The 16,909-nt window shown below is 39.4% G+C and overlaps 1 protein-coding gene across 2 annotated transcripts in view; it reads right to left on the reverse strand.

Moving 5' to 3' along the window:
• INPP5D (inositol polyphosphate-5-phosphatase D) overlaps positions 1–16,909 on the reverse strand; it is a 1,064,128-nt gene that overhangs the window by 354,040 nt on the left and 693,179 nt on the right. For both annotated transcript variants that reach the window (XM_044070586.1, XM_044070585.1), the window contains exon 16: positions 12,926–13,034. In XM_044070586.1, the coding sequence (XP_043926521.1) occupies positions 12,926–13,034 (109 nt within the window). The remainder of the gene's footprint in view (positions 1–12,925; positions 13,035–16,909) is intronic.

Raw genomic sequence — 16,909 nt, forward strand, 5'->3', positions numbered from 1 at the left:
TACTTTCAGGGTTTCTCTTTCTACCTCTGTTTGAAATTGTACATGACTCTTCTTTTTTGTTCCCTTTTAAATGATGTTATCACATAAAGATTCTATGGGTTACAGTCTTTTTTTCATGTTCTCCAAGAAAAAAATGTCCATTGAAAAAAACAAGCTCAAATATAATGTTACAAAATGTCTTTTTGTTAATAAAAATAAATGCTCTTATCTCTTGTGATTTTATATCCAAAGGAGCTATTAAACTGTCCCACACTTCATACCTGTCCATTTCTTTGTCTTCTTTACTTTACTTTGAATCCTTTCCACATACTTCCATTTTTCAATTTCTTCTGGCTTCTTTTCTGCTTCTCCAATTTTGCCTTTTTTTCATTTTCTCTGCATATGTTTCCTTTTCCATCTTACCACTATTCTTCAGGATTGTCTCTGTGTCCTCCTTTTATATTTTCTCTGTAATGTACCCCCCAGTACATTGGCTCACTTGGCATCACCATTTCTTTAAGTAAATCATCCCACAACCCTCCCGACTTGAGGATTGTATTTACACATCCATCATTTCCTGTCTCATCTCCATCAAACAGGTTTCTTTGAATCATTTCTTCAGAATCCTACACACATTCTCAGGTCTTGCTATTTGCTTTCTGTCACCCGACTGGTCAGGATGAAACAGACAAACAGCTGTGGGTTCAGTTCAAGCAGCTTTATTTCACACAAACACATCAGGAATGAGGCTTAGTAACTTAAACTTAAATAAACATAGACTGACTACTACACTCATACATGTTAACACTCTGGCTGTTCCCTCAAAATGGCACTGCTGCCTGCACATGCTCACTATTTATATCCACGTGCCTACATATGGAAATACTTCTTAAAGTTACACACACGTATGCTGTGTTCTGCAGCCTCCCCCTTTGAGAAATAGATCATATACCAAATGACAGTATTAAATGACATGCAATTACACAGAAATGATCTTTTGACATGCAGTTATACAGAATTAATTATTTGATATGCAATCATACAAAATTAGACACATATAAAACAATCATGTCCAGTTTGCTATGTATTTCACACTAGGTCTTGAAATATTACCTGATCGTGTAACATAAAAATCAGAATGGGATCTAGCAACGGGGACTGTCTTCAAGGAATGTTCAACTTTGTGGACAACTGGGACATCATCAGGAATGGGAATGGATACTGAGACATGTTCTTTGGTGTGAACATTGTCAGGATTGCTCTGGGATCTAGAGACTGTATCACAGGTACAATGTTGCAATATAATTTCTGACACAGGAAGAAGATGCCTGCAGTTTCTCCTCTATTATATACCCTCAGATTCCACTAAGTAGGATCTTGGCTTGGCACATATGCCTCTCACTTGACCAATTTGATCAAAGCCTTTCGCCATTTGGATCCTCACTGTCTCTCCTTCTTTTAACGGATGAAGACGTCTGCACATTTTATCATAGCTGGACTTCTGAAAGTAATGCTTCTTAAAGAGGTAGACTTTGATTGCTCTGGTGTTTTTAGCATTAGGCACCAACAAGCTAGAACTAATAGACAAGGTTGTTCTGGTTTGCCTAGATAGAATTTGCTGAGCAGGTGAGCCAAGTAAGTTGTCACTTGGTATATTTCTGAGATTAAGTAAATTCAAGAAGATATCAGTATTGTCACACTTTGACTTCTCTGCTAATTGCTTTGCACTCTGTACTGTAGGTTCAGCAAGGCTGTTTGACTATGGGTATTCCAGACTACTAGTAACATGGATAAAGTCCCACTCTTTTGCAAATTTCTGAAACAATTGACTGGTATACTGGGTACCGTTGTCAGAAATAACTTTACGTGGACTACCATGGACTGAGAAATGATGTTTCATCTTAGTAATAACAGCACTGGATGTTAGGTTAGGTAGCAAATCAATCTCAAACCAGTTTGAATAAGAGTCTACCAACACTTTGTAATGCTGATTGTTCCACTCAAATATGTCAGTGGTTACTGTTGACCAAGGTAGTTCAGGAATCTGGCTTAGCTGAAGTGGTTCTTTTTGCAAATGCAGTTTAGTACTATTGCATACCGAACAAGAAGAAAGCACTTTATCAATGTTCTTTGCTATAGAAGGCCAAACTACTAGTCCTCTTGCCCTTCTTTTGGTAGAATCAGAACTTGGGTGGCCATGATGCAAACTCTGAATATATTCATGTTGTAAGGAAGTAGGAACAATAACTTTAGGGCCTTTGAAAATGTTACCATCTTCCATCAGCACCCCATCTCTGTACGGAAAATAAGGCTGTACTTCTGGTGGTACTCAAGATTGCTTTGAAGGCCATTCAAAATTGATGAAGTGGTTGAGCTTCTCAAAAATTATATCAATCTGTGTACGATCTCTAAGCTCATCAAGTCTCGTGGTAGAAAAATTATGCACTTCTATAACATCAAAGTCAAAATTCTCTACATCAAGCTGTTCCATGGTATTTCTGGGCAATCTGGATAAGGTATTAGCCAGATAAAGAAGTCTGCCTTTTGTATAGACTATTTTGAAATTATACTTTTGTAATCTGAGCATCAGTCTTTGTAGTCTTGCAGGAGTGGTAAGCATAGGCTCTTTAAAATAGTGACTAGAGGTTGATGATCCATTTCGACATGGATAGCTCTGCCATAAATCTAATCATGGAACTTCGAACATGTGAACACAATTGCCAAATGTTTTTTCTCAATCTGAGCATATTGTATGTCAGTTTGGGCAAGAGTTCTAGATGCATAGGCAACAGGTCTGCCCTCTTGAAGAATAACTGCACCAAGATCGAACTTTGAAGCATCACAGGAAAGAACTACTGGTTTGTGGACATCATAGTATCTCAGTGTAGGCGGGTTGGCAATTTGCTGGTTCAGGTTATCAAATGCTCTCTGATGCTATTCCAACCATGACCAGGCAACATTTTTGTGTGTCAGCTCTCTTAAAAGAATTGACAGCTCACTAAAGTCAGGGATAAATTTGCCCAGATAGTTACCATACCAAGAAAATGCTGTAGGGCTTGGACATTGTCCAGGGCTGGCATCTCAAGAACTGCTGCTTGTTTGGAAGGGTCTGGTTGTAAGCCTGTAGTGGTAAATAAATGACCAACATAAGTAACTTCTGGTAGTCTGAATTTACATTTCAGATGATTAAGTTTCAAGTTCACTTCACATGCTCTGTCCACAACTTTCCTGAGGTTTCTGTCATGCTCTGCTTCGCCATTACCTCCAACCAGTATATCATCAACTATTATAGCACATGGATAGCCTGAAAAAATTTGATCCATTGCATGCTGAAAGACCTCACTGGCAGAATTTATTCCAAAACACACCCCGAGAAATATGTATCTACCAAAAGGTGTGCTGAATGCAGTCAATAGTGAAGATTTGCGATCAAGCATCACTTGCTAAAATGAACTCTTTGCATCCAGGACAGGAAAAACAGTGGCACTTGGCATGAGGGCAGCAACCTCCTCGACTGTATGCATAGGATGATGAGGTCTCTTTAATGCCTTGTTCAAGTGTCTTGGGTCAATGCATATTCTGATTTCATCTGAACTTTTCTTATGAGCAGCTACCATGGAAGATACCCACTCAGTTGGTTCTGTGACTGGACAAATCACACCTTGTTGCACCATCTTGTATAACTGGACCTTGACTTTGTCCTGCATAGCTATTGCAGCTCTCCTTGCTGGTCTGACCACTGGATTGATCTCTGGATATACTTTCATGGCGTATACAACTGGAAGTTTGCTGAGCTTGTCCTTGAAAACATCAGCATACTTTGAGAAAATAGCATCACTGAAGCTGGAACTGGTACATGTGCTTACACGATGAACTTTTTTGGTAAATGAAAGCAGTTTCATTTTCAAACTGTCTCTGAGACCTAATAATGACTGCACAGGTCTTCTAGCTACATAAAACTGCAAGGTGTAACTGTTCCCAGCCAAATAGCATAAAAGCACTACTGAGCCTTTGGCTTGAATCTCTTTACCTCCATAAGCAACAAACTTTGCACAATTAACCAAATTAAGTTGCTCACCAGCTCTCACTGTAGCAAATGTTTCTGCTGACATAACATTACACTTTGAACCAGTGTATACTTTGAGCTCCGGGGATTTACCATTGATCAGGACAGTACAAAACAGTTCTTTCTTTGCCAACAAATCAACTGCATTAACATTTTCACTGACCACTGATACACCATCTACATAGAAAGTAGGGTTGCAGTTTTCCTCATGATCAACTTACTTTTTTGAGTGATTTTTCTTAATAATTGAATGAGGCTTGCTTGATTTACAAAACCTTTGAAAGTGGTTCCATTTTTACACTTGTAGCATTGCTGACCAAATGCTAAGCATTTCCCTCTTTTAGACTCAGGATTGCCACCACAATTATGACAGTTAACAATAAGACTTGACTTGGGTTTTGCTGACTCACTCTTATACTGCACTAAGCATGTCCATTTTGCTGAGCTAGTCTTGGAACTTGCTAGAAAGATATGGGTCCTCCATGAGAATCCCGCAGGGGTTGCAGCTGCCATGTGCTTACGCCTGCTTCTTCTTGCCATGTGCTGCATGCTGTTTGTGCTTGCTCTACAGGCTGATGAAAATAAGATCTTGTCACTTGTAAGCATACTTGTGTGCCTTTCTGTGAGCTCATGGATTTGACAAATCTCTATAGCTTTGCTCAACATTAAATAACTGTTACAAAGTAAAATCTTTCTCACTGCACCACTATTAACACCTCACACAAGCCTGTCCTTTATTAACTCATCTTTCAAATCACCAAATCTGCACATTTTAGCCTTATATCTCAAGTCATTGATATTAGCTGCAAAAGTTTCACCTGGCTTTTGGTCTCTTATATAAAATAACTGCCTCTCTAATGTAACATTTGTCTGGGGGGTGCACATTTCTCTAAATTTACATTTCAAGCACTCAAGGTCCTCTCTTGATTCAGCTGGTACAAGAATATGGCAGTTTCCTCCTCTCCTGCATACACTGCTGATACATACACAAATGAATACTCTCTTTCAATGGCCTCTGACACAGCTAAGTTAAGCAAAATGTATGCCCTTGTACATGCATCTTTGTTAGAAAAAGCTGCGTATATGAAAATATCGTATTCTTGCTCATATACTCTCAAGTTCTCTGCAATATGATCAAACACAACTGGACTGGGTCTGCAAAATGCTTCTGCCATTTCAACACACAGTAGTGAAGGTGCTTGGAATTATGTACGAACATACACACATAAATATATGCCAGAATTTTATGCCAGAACTTGTAATGATGCCCAATAGCACAACAAACTATTTGAAATAACTGCACTTTGCCAAATAAGTCTCCGTAGCACAAGAACACTTTACAATCACTGTACTTTGCAAAATCACTCCTTATCACTGTAAGAAATACTTTGAAATGACTGTACTTTGTGAACAAACTGTATGCAGCAGAAGAAGCTCAGCGTAAGAAACACTTTAAAATGAATGCACTTTGCAAATAAACTGTATACAGCATAAGACCCTTTCAAAATGGCAGTACTTTGTGAAATAACTCTGTACATTGTAAGAAACACTTTGAAATGGTGGCACTCTGTGAATAAATGCACACAGCAAAAGAAACTATTTTGCAATGGCTGTAATTTGACTGCATTTTGCAAAATAACTGTACTTTGCACACAGCAAACTCTTTGAAATAATTACATCATAATAAAGCAGACACTCTGCCAACACTGCACACTCTGAAATACTTTGAACAACTCTAGTTATGCTTTGAATAGCTTCGGTCAATGTGAAATAGTAGTTTATGCCCAAACATGGTCTTTTACTAAAAAACATGCAGTTGCCTTGCTCTTTCAGCTTATTTTGCCCTTTTACTGTACTCATTATGCCCATATAATATCTTATCATGCTCGTTATACTTTTCTTGTGCTTGTTTTATGTTAAGCATATTCATTATGCCAACCAAAGATAACTCTGAGCCCCATATAAGTATTTCTGATAGTTTTATTAAATATTGTGGTCTTGAACACTTTGTTTAATTAATAATGCTTTTTGTGTTTTTCATTTGATTTATAATGCATTTTGTACTACTCGTTTGATTAATAATGTGTTTTGTGCCCTACGAATGCTTCATTTCATTTTCTATGCAAAGTAAATCATTTGTGCAAGTTTTGCTTACCTGAAGTTTGTTTCTGGCCCTTTTTGATCATTTGAGCAGTGTCATCACCCAACCTGCTCAATATACCTTCACCATCAACTCTGCACCTCATGGCTTGAAGAAGTTACACTCTCAACCCCAGTTCTGACACCATGTCACTCATCCAGTCAGGATAAAAGAGATGAACAGTTGTGGGATCAATACTTGAAAAAACAGGCACTACATGTCCAACCAGTTCCAACACTGAATTCTTTATTAACAAAAAACACTTGTCTCCTGAACCTGATTTACTTCCTTATGGACAAGGGTAAGGCAGTCCACACAGCCTATGTGGACCTCGCCAAGGCCTTCAACACCACCCCCCACTCTGGAATCATAGATTAACTTACTAAGCTGGGCATAAATCCCTGCGTCACTCGATGGATTGCCAACTGGCTTACTGACAGAACCCAGACTGTAAAAGTAGCCGACTCCAAATCCAGTTCCAGACAAGTGACAAGCAGAGTACCTCAGGGTTCAGTCCTGGGACCGCTCTTGTTTGGCATCTACTTCTCTGAAGTACAGGCCAACACTAAGGGACTTTGGCTAACAAAGTTTGCAGATGACTGCAAACTGGGAGCCATTATTGAATCCCCAAATTATGTGGATATTCTACAAAAGGGCCTTATAGAAACAGATGCTTGGTGCCAGAGCCATGAGCTCAAGCTTAGTGCCAAGAAATGTATAGTTATCCCCTTTGGGCAACAAACATGTACCCATGAATTTTCACATAGGTGGCAGTACACTAAACGCCGAAAGTGTGATGAGTGACTTAGGGACACAGGTGGACAGTGGTCTCACCTTCGATAACCACATCGCCACAACAGTCAGGAAATCCTTCAATGTGGCACACCTCATCACTAAGGGCTTTTCATCCAGAAAAAAGAGGTCATTGTCCCACTGTACTCATTAGACCCATTATAGAGTACAATGCCCCATTTGGTATGTACCTCTCAAGACATCTGCAACAGCTGTAAAGGCCACAGAAATACCTCACTAAAAGAATCACCAGCCTAAAGCAGATACCCACTGCTGACCATCTAAAAAAACTCCAGCTACACTCTGTGCCATATCATCTACTCAGAGGCGATCTCTGCTTAACATACAAGACCATGTCAAACCCTGAGCTGTTGGACATGCTCCACTTAATGAAATCCCAATTCCTCAGAGCCACATGCTCCAGGGATCTAAACCTTGTCATCACAATGAACAAAACATGCTGGAGGGATAGGTTCCTGACCCAGAGACTCCCCATACTCTGGAATAGACTGCCCATACATGTCAAGCAGAGCGCCTCCTTGGCCCTCTTCAAAAGGAACCTTGTCGATTGGATGGAAGATAGGAAATTCACCCTGGGGATCACGTCAGTTGCCCTGCTAGACAGGGGTCCAGGGAGGTAAATACTGTGGGAAGAAATATCCAGAGAATTGTTATGGCTAGGCTTGTATAGGCCCTAGGGCCGATAGCCTAGTACCAACCTATGAACCTATGAACCAAAACACATTAACGCTGTTCATACAATCCTTTTACGTTTTTAGATGAGCGTACTAACCCTTCCTGTTTGTTTACAAACCTTGATATCCCCCAAATTAACCAGTGCAAAGCAGTAGTAAATTAATTATTTTACAATGTCATGATTATTAAAACATTAGTAAAGCAACTGGACTCACAAAATGCATTTTAAAAGATTTGTGTAAAATTTGTGTAAATCTCTAAGCATGATATCTTTACATGTTTTGAATAGTAAATTAATGAATAAAATATTAATAAATAATGAATTAAAACTAATGAAAAATTACATTTAATCAGATAATAAAATTCATTAGTATATAATATAATGTAATGGCACCATCAGTTCAAGCAGCTTTATTACACACAAACATCAGGAATGAGGCTTAGTACCTTAAATTTAAATAAACTTATAAACAGACTGACTACTACATTTATACATGTTAACACTCTGGCTGTTCTCTCAAAATAATACTGCTGCCTGCATGTGCTCACTATTTATATGCATGTGTCTACATCTGGAAATGCTTCTTAAAGTTACACACACACACACACACACACACACACACACACACACACACACACACACACACACACACACACACACACACACACACACACACACAAACACACACACTGTGTTCTACACTTTCTCCTTCATTTATTTCACTACTTCATCTCTCTCTCTCTCTCTCTCTCTCAATCTGCCTCCCTGTTTCTCTGGGCCACCTCTGTGCTTGGATGGAATGGAAACAGGAAGTGCTCCTCCAAAACAGGTCCCATTCACATGAATGTCAAGTAGGGGAAGTTCACCAGTGCCTTGGCCTAATGTCCCCTTGTTAGTATGAATACAACCTTGAATCTCCCCTGAAAAGAAGCCATTGGCCTAATGGATCTAACCCGGTCAACAAACTGTAAATAATATAAACTAAACTAAACTAAAATAAATGTTAGTAACTTCTGATTTCACTAAGAAATTTACCCTATATATGTATGCATGAGAGGTAGGTTTTGGAGTAATGCTTTCTCAAGATATTCAAAGTGAAGAGCACTCTGCGAGCTATATAAACTGAAAATTAGGTGATACAGAAAAGAGGTAGTCGGGTAAAGAGAGGCAGTGTTTGTCTATGAAGCAGAACTTCTATTTATTAAGGTTGTATCTGTTAGGTAGATGCTTCAACTTGTTGACTGATAATGCCCCATTGAGATGGCTGAACAAACAAAATGCAACACAAAATTATGCAACTGACCACTATTCCTCCATCTATTCCAATGCACCATGACTCATAGGCTTGGACTGTCTAATAGGAATGCTGTTTGGTTGTCACAGTCTTACAGTTCATTGCTAAAAGTCTGCAATCAATGGTTTTGTGCTAAGAAGGGGTAATTATACTATCTTCTAGTGGAAAATGGAGTATGTGCTTTAAGAGTGTGTGTGTGTGTGTGTGTGTGTGTGTGTGTGTGTGTGTGTGTGTGTGTGTGTGTGTGTGTGTGTGTGTGTGTAGTGACTAGTGTTTGTAATGTGCTCATTGCACTTTAGCCAGGAAATTGACCATATTAAAATCAGCCAATGAGAAATGAATGATCATGTTAGCGATGTAGAAAAGGAGTTTGTCTGATAGAGGCAATTCAGGAAGTTGGTTCCTCAGATGGAGGTCCACAATGGGCCACAGCTGTTTGGCTTGTTCTGGCTAAAGATTCATAGAGTTGGATGGCTCTGTCATGGTACCTTGTGGGTTTAATTTGAGCTACATTCAGGTGAAGATTATTTTTTGGGGGGAGAACTGGCAGGGCCTGTGGCTAAAGACGTTTAGGACTGAACCTACACAGTGGTGTCCTTCTATAGATAATAAAGCCTAGGATTCAGGTACTGTACATATTGTATACAGGCCACTGTTTTTTTTTTTATTTTATTTTCTATTTGGAGCAATACATCCATGTTTTGTTATAAATGAGTGCCTCTATTGTTTTTTTAAGACTATCATATTGTAATGAAGCTGGCTTACATTTCTTGTTATGGTTTATACTGTAGTCGTGATTAAAGTAAACATAACAAGGTGGGGGCTGGGCTTGCATGTGGGGTACAGTTACTGCTGATTTACAGCTGTCTTTGCTCTCATTTGATTACTTGCCTACTATTTGAGTGCATGGAACCTGAATATGCAGACTTTTTCTGTAGACATACTTTTCTTCAAATTGATAAAACCTCAGAAGCAGTATATTTAGAGATCAGGGGTGTAGGACAGAGCCCTCATGTCAGTGGTGGGGGTAGGTGGGCTTGCCCTCCCTGCAAGATTCTCTTATTTTAAATTGCACCAATGATAAGTATATACATTTGTGAGTGATTGGCAATGAGTTACTGGAACATGACCAGACAATACTCTGCATGGGTATGTACATGCAAGTAGTCAATCCATCACAGAGGCATCTATACTGAGTCATTTCAGCAAAACAAAACACCTACAGTAGAAACACCTCTTTTGAAAGAAGACGGGAGTATGATAGAAATTATCTCCACTGGCGTAAATTTTCATGCTAAATTATTAATTTTGATGCTCTGAGCATACCTGAGCTTTACCCTTGCAGGCAAACATCCACAGGCAGGGGTAAACAGATATGGCCTATGGGCCCAAAAGACACTACAGACTTGTGCTTAATCTTACTGTGGCATTGCTGTATGATGGGTGGAAATATACATTTAGGGTTCTACAGGTCCTTATCACCATATGTTTCCACTGAAGTTTATATGGTACATGGATAAGTTATGGTAACAAAAATTAACATGGGGGAGAATAGGAAGATACATTAAGGTAGGATAAATATGGCCCACTGTAATTGAATGAGTTGATTGTAATTGTATAATGTGATCATATGATTTTTTTTTTCAAATCTAATTAAAATTTTAACTGAGTTTATGGACATTTGTCTGATGAAGACCTGTTAAGAAGAGGTACACATGCATTAACCTGTGCTTTTATTTTGTATTTTAATGAACAGTGGTGGTTCAGTGTGTGTGTTTTTGGTATTTTATTCTATGTTGTTGTTGTTATTTATTTAACATCTTGGCATGTTGCAGTTCATGTTTTGTGTATATATATCAGTCTGTGTTATTGCATCAACACTAATCTGACAATGCTCACAACTCAAGTAATTGAAAAATATTCATCATATGTTCACTTATTTGCCCATTACAACATATGACAAACACAAACCAGTCCATTGACATCCAAACAACCACATAAACACCCAAACTCAAACAACATACACACAAATACACCTACAAAATACCATTGTGATTATTTATTTGTGGGGGTTAAGCCTCCCTGCACACCACATCTGAGAGGCAGAGCTCCCACACTTACCTTGCTGATGATATATATATTAATTCTGGGATTGTACAACAGCAGGGAAAAGGTACATTCCATATTCCCACTATACCACAAACTCACACAAAATAAAAGTTGTCACTTTCCAATCCACAGCCTGCAAAACACTACTCAAACTCTTACTAAAGAATTGTTAGCAAACAATATAACTACTATACCAAATAACATATATACTAACACATTCTGTCCTAACTTCATCCAGCTGCATGCAGTACTTATCAGTACCTTTTGATAGTCAGTATTTTCAAAAACCTCAACATTTACTAGAATGGGACACGCTTGAAAACATTTGATCAGATATGTCCTTGATCATATAAATGATGTGTGTGTGTTTGTGTGTGCAAGAGATCTTCCATTTTCTGAAAGATACCTCCTGAAATGAATTTTCTTTGATTCCAACAACCCAAATAAAGAAGTCCTTGAATGGTCTTGAATAGATCTAATCTACTCTACCACTAGATCACAGTAGTGTGAGTGCATGTTTTCACCATTGCAAGGTATTTTTCTTTTCCCAACAGATGTGCAACCATAGAGGTAATGTATAATAAAGGAGGTATGTGAATCAAAGCCACCGCATAAGGGAAGCAGATGTACTGCGGTGGTGGTGCTGCAGTAGCATTGTCGCCTCACAGTAAGATGTTGTCCTGTTCGATTCTCAGCTAGAGCATCTTCTGTGTGGAGACATGCGTGAATGGGCGTACCTTCGTTGAAGGTTGTGCGTCAGGGCCGGCAACTCGGCACATAAAAATCGACTGTCAATCATGAGCAGACCAGAGTTCCACTGTGGCGACCCCTAACTGGGAAAAGCCAAAAGACACAACAACATAAGAGAAGCAGATGTAAAAAAAATATTTTTATCTTGGTACCATCTGTAGTTTTAATGGATGCATTGTTTGAAGAGTTTAACTCATCCATGTTGGAGTGTTAGATACTGAGTATTATAAGTAGGTTACCAATCATAACCAGCTTCTTATGCATTCATGACATGGATGCCAAGAAATTCACCTCACAATCGAAGCTTGAGAGGTAAATCTTGGCATCTATGTCAAGAAACATAATAAAAGAGATGTGATTGGAAACCTGATTGTAATTCTTTATAGCCCATGCAGCTTTATCTGCTCCATGTACTACTAGTTACAGTAAAAGAAAAGAAAATCGCCAAGTGTTTTGACAGCTTTCAAAGCCATGAAGCACTTAGCAAGCTCTGTCAGAAAGATGGTGTAAAGGATTCTGTTATGCTAGAAAAAAGTCAGGGACATATTACCAGCACACACAGCAGGCAGAAAAAAAAATCAGTTTTTTTTATTCTGTTGCTGTTGTTTGCTGGTCAGTCTTGGCAGATTTAACTGCCTAGTATGATACCTGCTCTTAACAAGTTAAGTAGGAGGTGCTTAACATTTGTTAAGATCAGGTCTTGCACTATAGAAGGTGCTTAACAGATTTGTCTTTTTCTGGATATTAGAGCGTAACCACCACACTCCATGCACTACATATGTATAATACATCATAATGCTGAATGTTTCCATTTCATAACTGTCTCAGCACTCTCATAATTTCAGAATGAACAGTCTTGAGACTGGCATGCCCAGAATGTATCTCCTTAGTAACAATACCGCTAACAGAATGTAAGTCTGAAAGTGAGTTTGAGATGAGCTACCATGAGATGGCAGAGACATCACTGACACCTTGTGGACACGGGCCTATGAATATTATCAAACAGCAGTACAAAGAATGTGAAATGGTGCATATTAGACAACCTGACAGCATGAGTCAAAACCAGCTAATAAACTGCTACAACTATAGAATATTTACCGAATAAAAGGAAAACTTTTTCATCTCTTCTTTCCATATTGAGCTGGTCCCGATTCAAAAGTTCAGGAAACTGCTGCTGCTTGATCTTCTGTACAATAGCATCAGCTTCCTGCTCAAAAACAGAAGAAACAGTAGTCAGGTACCAATAATGTAAATCAGCAAACCTTGGTAAATTTGTGAGTTTAACAGCTGAAGTGGGCATTGGACATCATGTGGCACATACTGAGGTATTTAACATATTTACACCTACAGCACCCTTTTTGTATTCTTCCATTTAACACCCACACTATCTTATTACATTATGACATTTTTGGGGCTTGATTCCTTAACTATGTGACTTACCAATTAACATCAGGTAGCATAAGAAACTGCATGGCACGAGAAACAAAATGACACCGAAATTATCAATCTAGGGTACACTGCAGTGGAGATATTAATCTAAATTTATCACGTATTACTGATGTTTTCATATCTACATTAATATTTTGACAAATGAGTGACTTATGTGCTACTAAGGGGCATATTCTGAAATGTCACAGCGAGAGAAAGAAATCACAAATAGTGCAATGTACTAGAGATGTTTTAAGATGTATCCTTGTACTTATGAAGCAATAGAATGTACCATATGAACATTGACATTTTCAAAGCCAACTGATTTACAAACTATTGTATCATATTGGGTGAAACCTTAGAAGATATTGAAGAAAAGTGCCACTATTTGTACACATTGTACAGCTTGACAGGTACTGAATGTTATTTGAATTGATTATGCAGAAGGGCATAATATTCATACTGCTGCAAATATTTTAATTAAAAAAGAATTCAGGAAAGAATTTCTTGCCATCATACGAAAGCTTGGGTTTAGCTGAACAAAAGTGCTTCTGGCATAATATATTTAGATCACACAGTTTCCAACATGCAAAAAGTAATTTGTGAAAATTTAGAGAAAAATGTCATTCCAGATTTTTATTTATCATATGTTAGAGTTCTGAAGTTATGACATTGAGTGTGTTGCGAAAAAATAAAGCAGACACAGCAAATTATATAATCCTACTGCTATTCTAAGTGGCAACATGCAGTCAAAGAATAACTTGACAAGAGAATGTTACCTTTCTTTAGGGTTTCTAAATATCTGCTTTATTCTGATAGTGACAAAGGTTTCTTATAGCCTTTTATGGAGACATCAAAAGTTCATGTTGAACAAAGTATAAGGAAGTAAGATTTAACACAAAAGGTAGCAGATGCATTAAAAAGGGTTTTCCAAGAGATGTATGGGCAAAGAACAAGTAGCACATTTAAAGAATGAAAGAGGTAGTTGCAATCTAATTCTAGTGAAGGAAAGCAGATACCTCAGAGACAAAAACTCATGTGTGAGTAGGAGTTAAACATGAATCTTTCTATAATTATCCATTTCGGGTCAATTCTAAACTCCTTGATCTCTCTCTCTTAAAACCCTACAACTCTCTTTTTGCGTGGTTTTGCACACTGAGCAGCGTCGGGCAGTGCCGCCTAAACAGGTTTAAACTATTCCAGGCTCCACAAAGTCTGCTCTTCACTTTTTCCCTTAGAACTGTTCAAACTCTCAAAGTAATCACTCTATTCTCTTCCTAAAGCCCTGCACTTGCTCAGCTCTTATAAGGAAACACTAACTAACTAAAGCACTACACCCTCCTTGACTTCTCATAAGTATTAGGCTCCTGATTGGTCCTTCCTGATCAAGTGAAAAATCAGTTCCCTTCCCTAATCTGATCAGTAAAAAAAACAGTTCCCTATACTAATCTGGTATGCCCAAGGGTCAGTTTCAAGGTTACTCTCCAGTCCAGCTGGTGAATCTGGGAATTTTGAGGCAATGTTACAATTGCCTTATGTACACAGACAACTCTCTCCTCCTTCCAACAAACTCTAATACATGTGAAAGATGCAGTTACACAGCCAAACTGGAGGCAGAGCTCTCTCAACCCAAGACTGGCACAGTCAGTCAGGAGGAAAAGGTAACCACCCGCACCACAAATCCAGTCTCACACAGACCTATTGCATCTGCATACCCAACACATAAACACACAAAAACATACTCGGAGGCTCTAAATAAAAATCTGCCTAAACAGCAAAGACCTCCAAAGCAGATATCCAAGCAACAGCCACCCCTCAACAATACCCATGAATCACATATCTCACAAAATCAGTGTGCCTCACAGTCACAGCCCTTAAGGCCAAACAACACACCAAATACACTTGTTATAGGGGACTCCATTGTCCGGCACACTGACGTCCCGCTCACCAGACTGAACAAAGAGAAGGTCACTGTAAGCTGCCTATCGGGTGCCAGGATCCACCACATAACGCAAGCACTCAGGTCACTCCAAAGCAAGTACAAGTATGACTCCATCATTGTCCATGCTGGTGTGAGTGACCTGAGACGTATCTCCCTGGACTACATGAAAAGAGGCATAGAGGAGCTCTCTGGCCATGTAGCCCAGGCTGGTATGACCCTGACCTTGAGTAGCATCTTGCCCTCACCAAGAATGATGCCACAGTATAAAGGCAAAATGATCAGTTTCAACGATTGGCTAAAGTATTGGTGTCATTCAAAGGGGATCCAGTGTCTGTCAGCCTGGGATGACATGCTCGACAAGCCACGTTGCTTCGCTAGGGACGGCTTGCACCTGCCACCCTTAGGCTTTCGTATACTGGCCAAGGCTCTTGCCACCCCCATAGTGCCTTTTTTAGGCAAGGCTCAAAGGACAAACCTACCTCCATAGACAACCCAAGGATAAAAAAACTAAAGGTAATGCTACTCAATGCCAGAAGTGTAAACCTCAAGATGCACGCACTCGAGGCTCTCCTCAGTATGGAGAAAATCGATGTCTGTGCAGTAACAGAAACCTGGTTCAAGGCTCCTGAGAGCACCCCAGCACTACCAGGTTATAACTCATACCATGCGTTTCGGCCCCAAAACTCGGACTGAAGCACAAAAGGAGGGGGAGTATCTATATTCATCAAAGATACCTACACCTCCAGGTTAGTGGCTCTGCATGAAGCATCAGAAACCATCCATGTGCAACTAACAGCGGACAAAACTGCCTTTCAGTTTGTAGCCTGCTACAGAACACCCTCCCTATTACAGGTGCCCCACTTGGCATTCCTGAGAACACTGGAGAATATGAAGGTCTCTCCAAACACTATGTCATTGGGTGACTTCAACTACCCAAACATTGACTGGGAAAACTACTCAAGCCCAAACACCCTCGCCCAATGGTTCCTTGAATTTATAAACTCTAATGCGATGTTACAACTGGTCACCACTCCCACAAGAGGGAACAACATATTGGACCTGGTCATCACCAACATGGGGACTCAATGTTCCACACCAGAGGTAAACCCCTCATTGGTAAGATCAGACCATAAACAAATTTCCCTGGACATCCATATCCTGTCCCCACCCCCAGCCAAGAAAATCACTGTAAAGAATTTATCAAAAGCCAACTTTGCACTTCTCAAGACTTAGGTGGAATCCTTCAAAGCCCCCGGGCCAGAAGATAATACAGCCCAATCCGCAGAATTCTTTACAAATGCATTCTATGAGCACCTGCAGGAATGCATGCATCGTGCTATCCCAAATAAAACCAAGACTCACTCCTCCAAAGATCGGTCTGGTAGACCCCGGCCATAAATAAGCTATACAACAGAAGGAGGAAGCTACTACATGACAGAGCAAAATCCCAAAAAGGGAAGGCATCTCTGATCAGTATTAGCAAGAAAATTCGATCCCTCATAAAATCATCAAAGGCCAGTTTTGAAAGAAAAATTGCCCTAGACACTAAAGATAATCACAAGGCCTTCTTTAGTTATGTCAGGAATATGGGTGGAAACTCCCAGATATGCTCCGAATTGTTGCATAACGGTACAAAATATACCGAACCTACAGACATAGCCAACATCCTGGCAGACAGATTCAGTGCAACCCCCCCCTTCCCCCCCAAAGGA

This window comes from Protopterus annectens, chromosome 4.part1 (genome assembly GCF_019279795.1).
Source record: "Protopterus annectens isolate FY-2018-M chromosome 4.part1, PAN1.0, whole genome shotgun sequence".
NCBI lineage: Eukaryota > Metazoa > Chordata > Ceratodontiformes > Protopteridae > Protopterus > Protopterus annectens.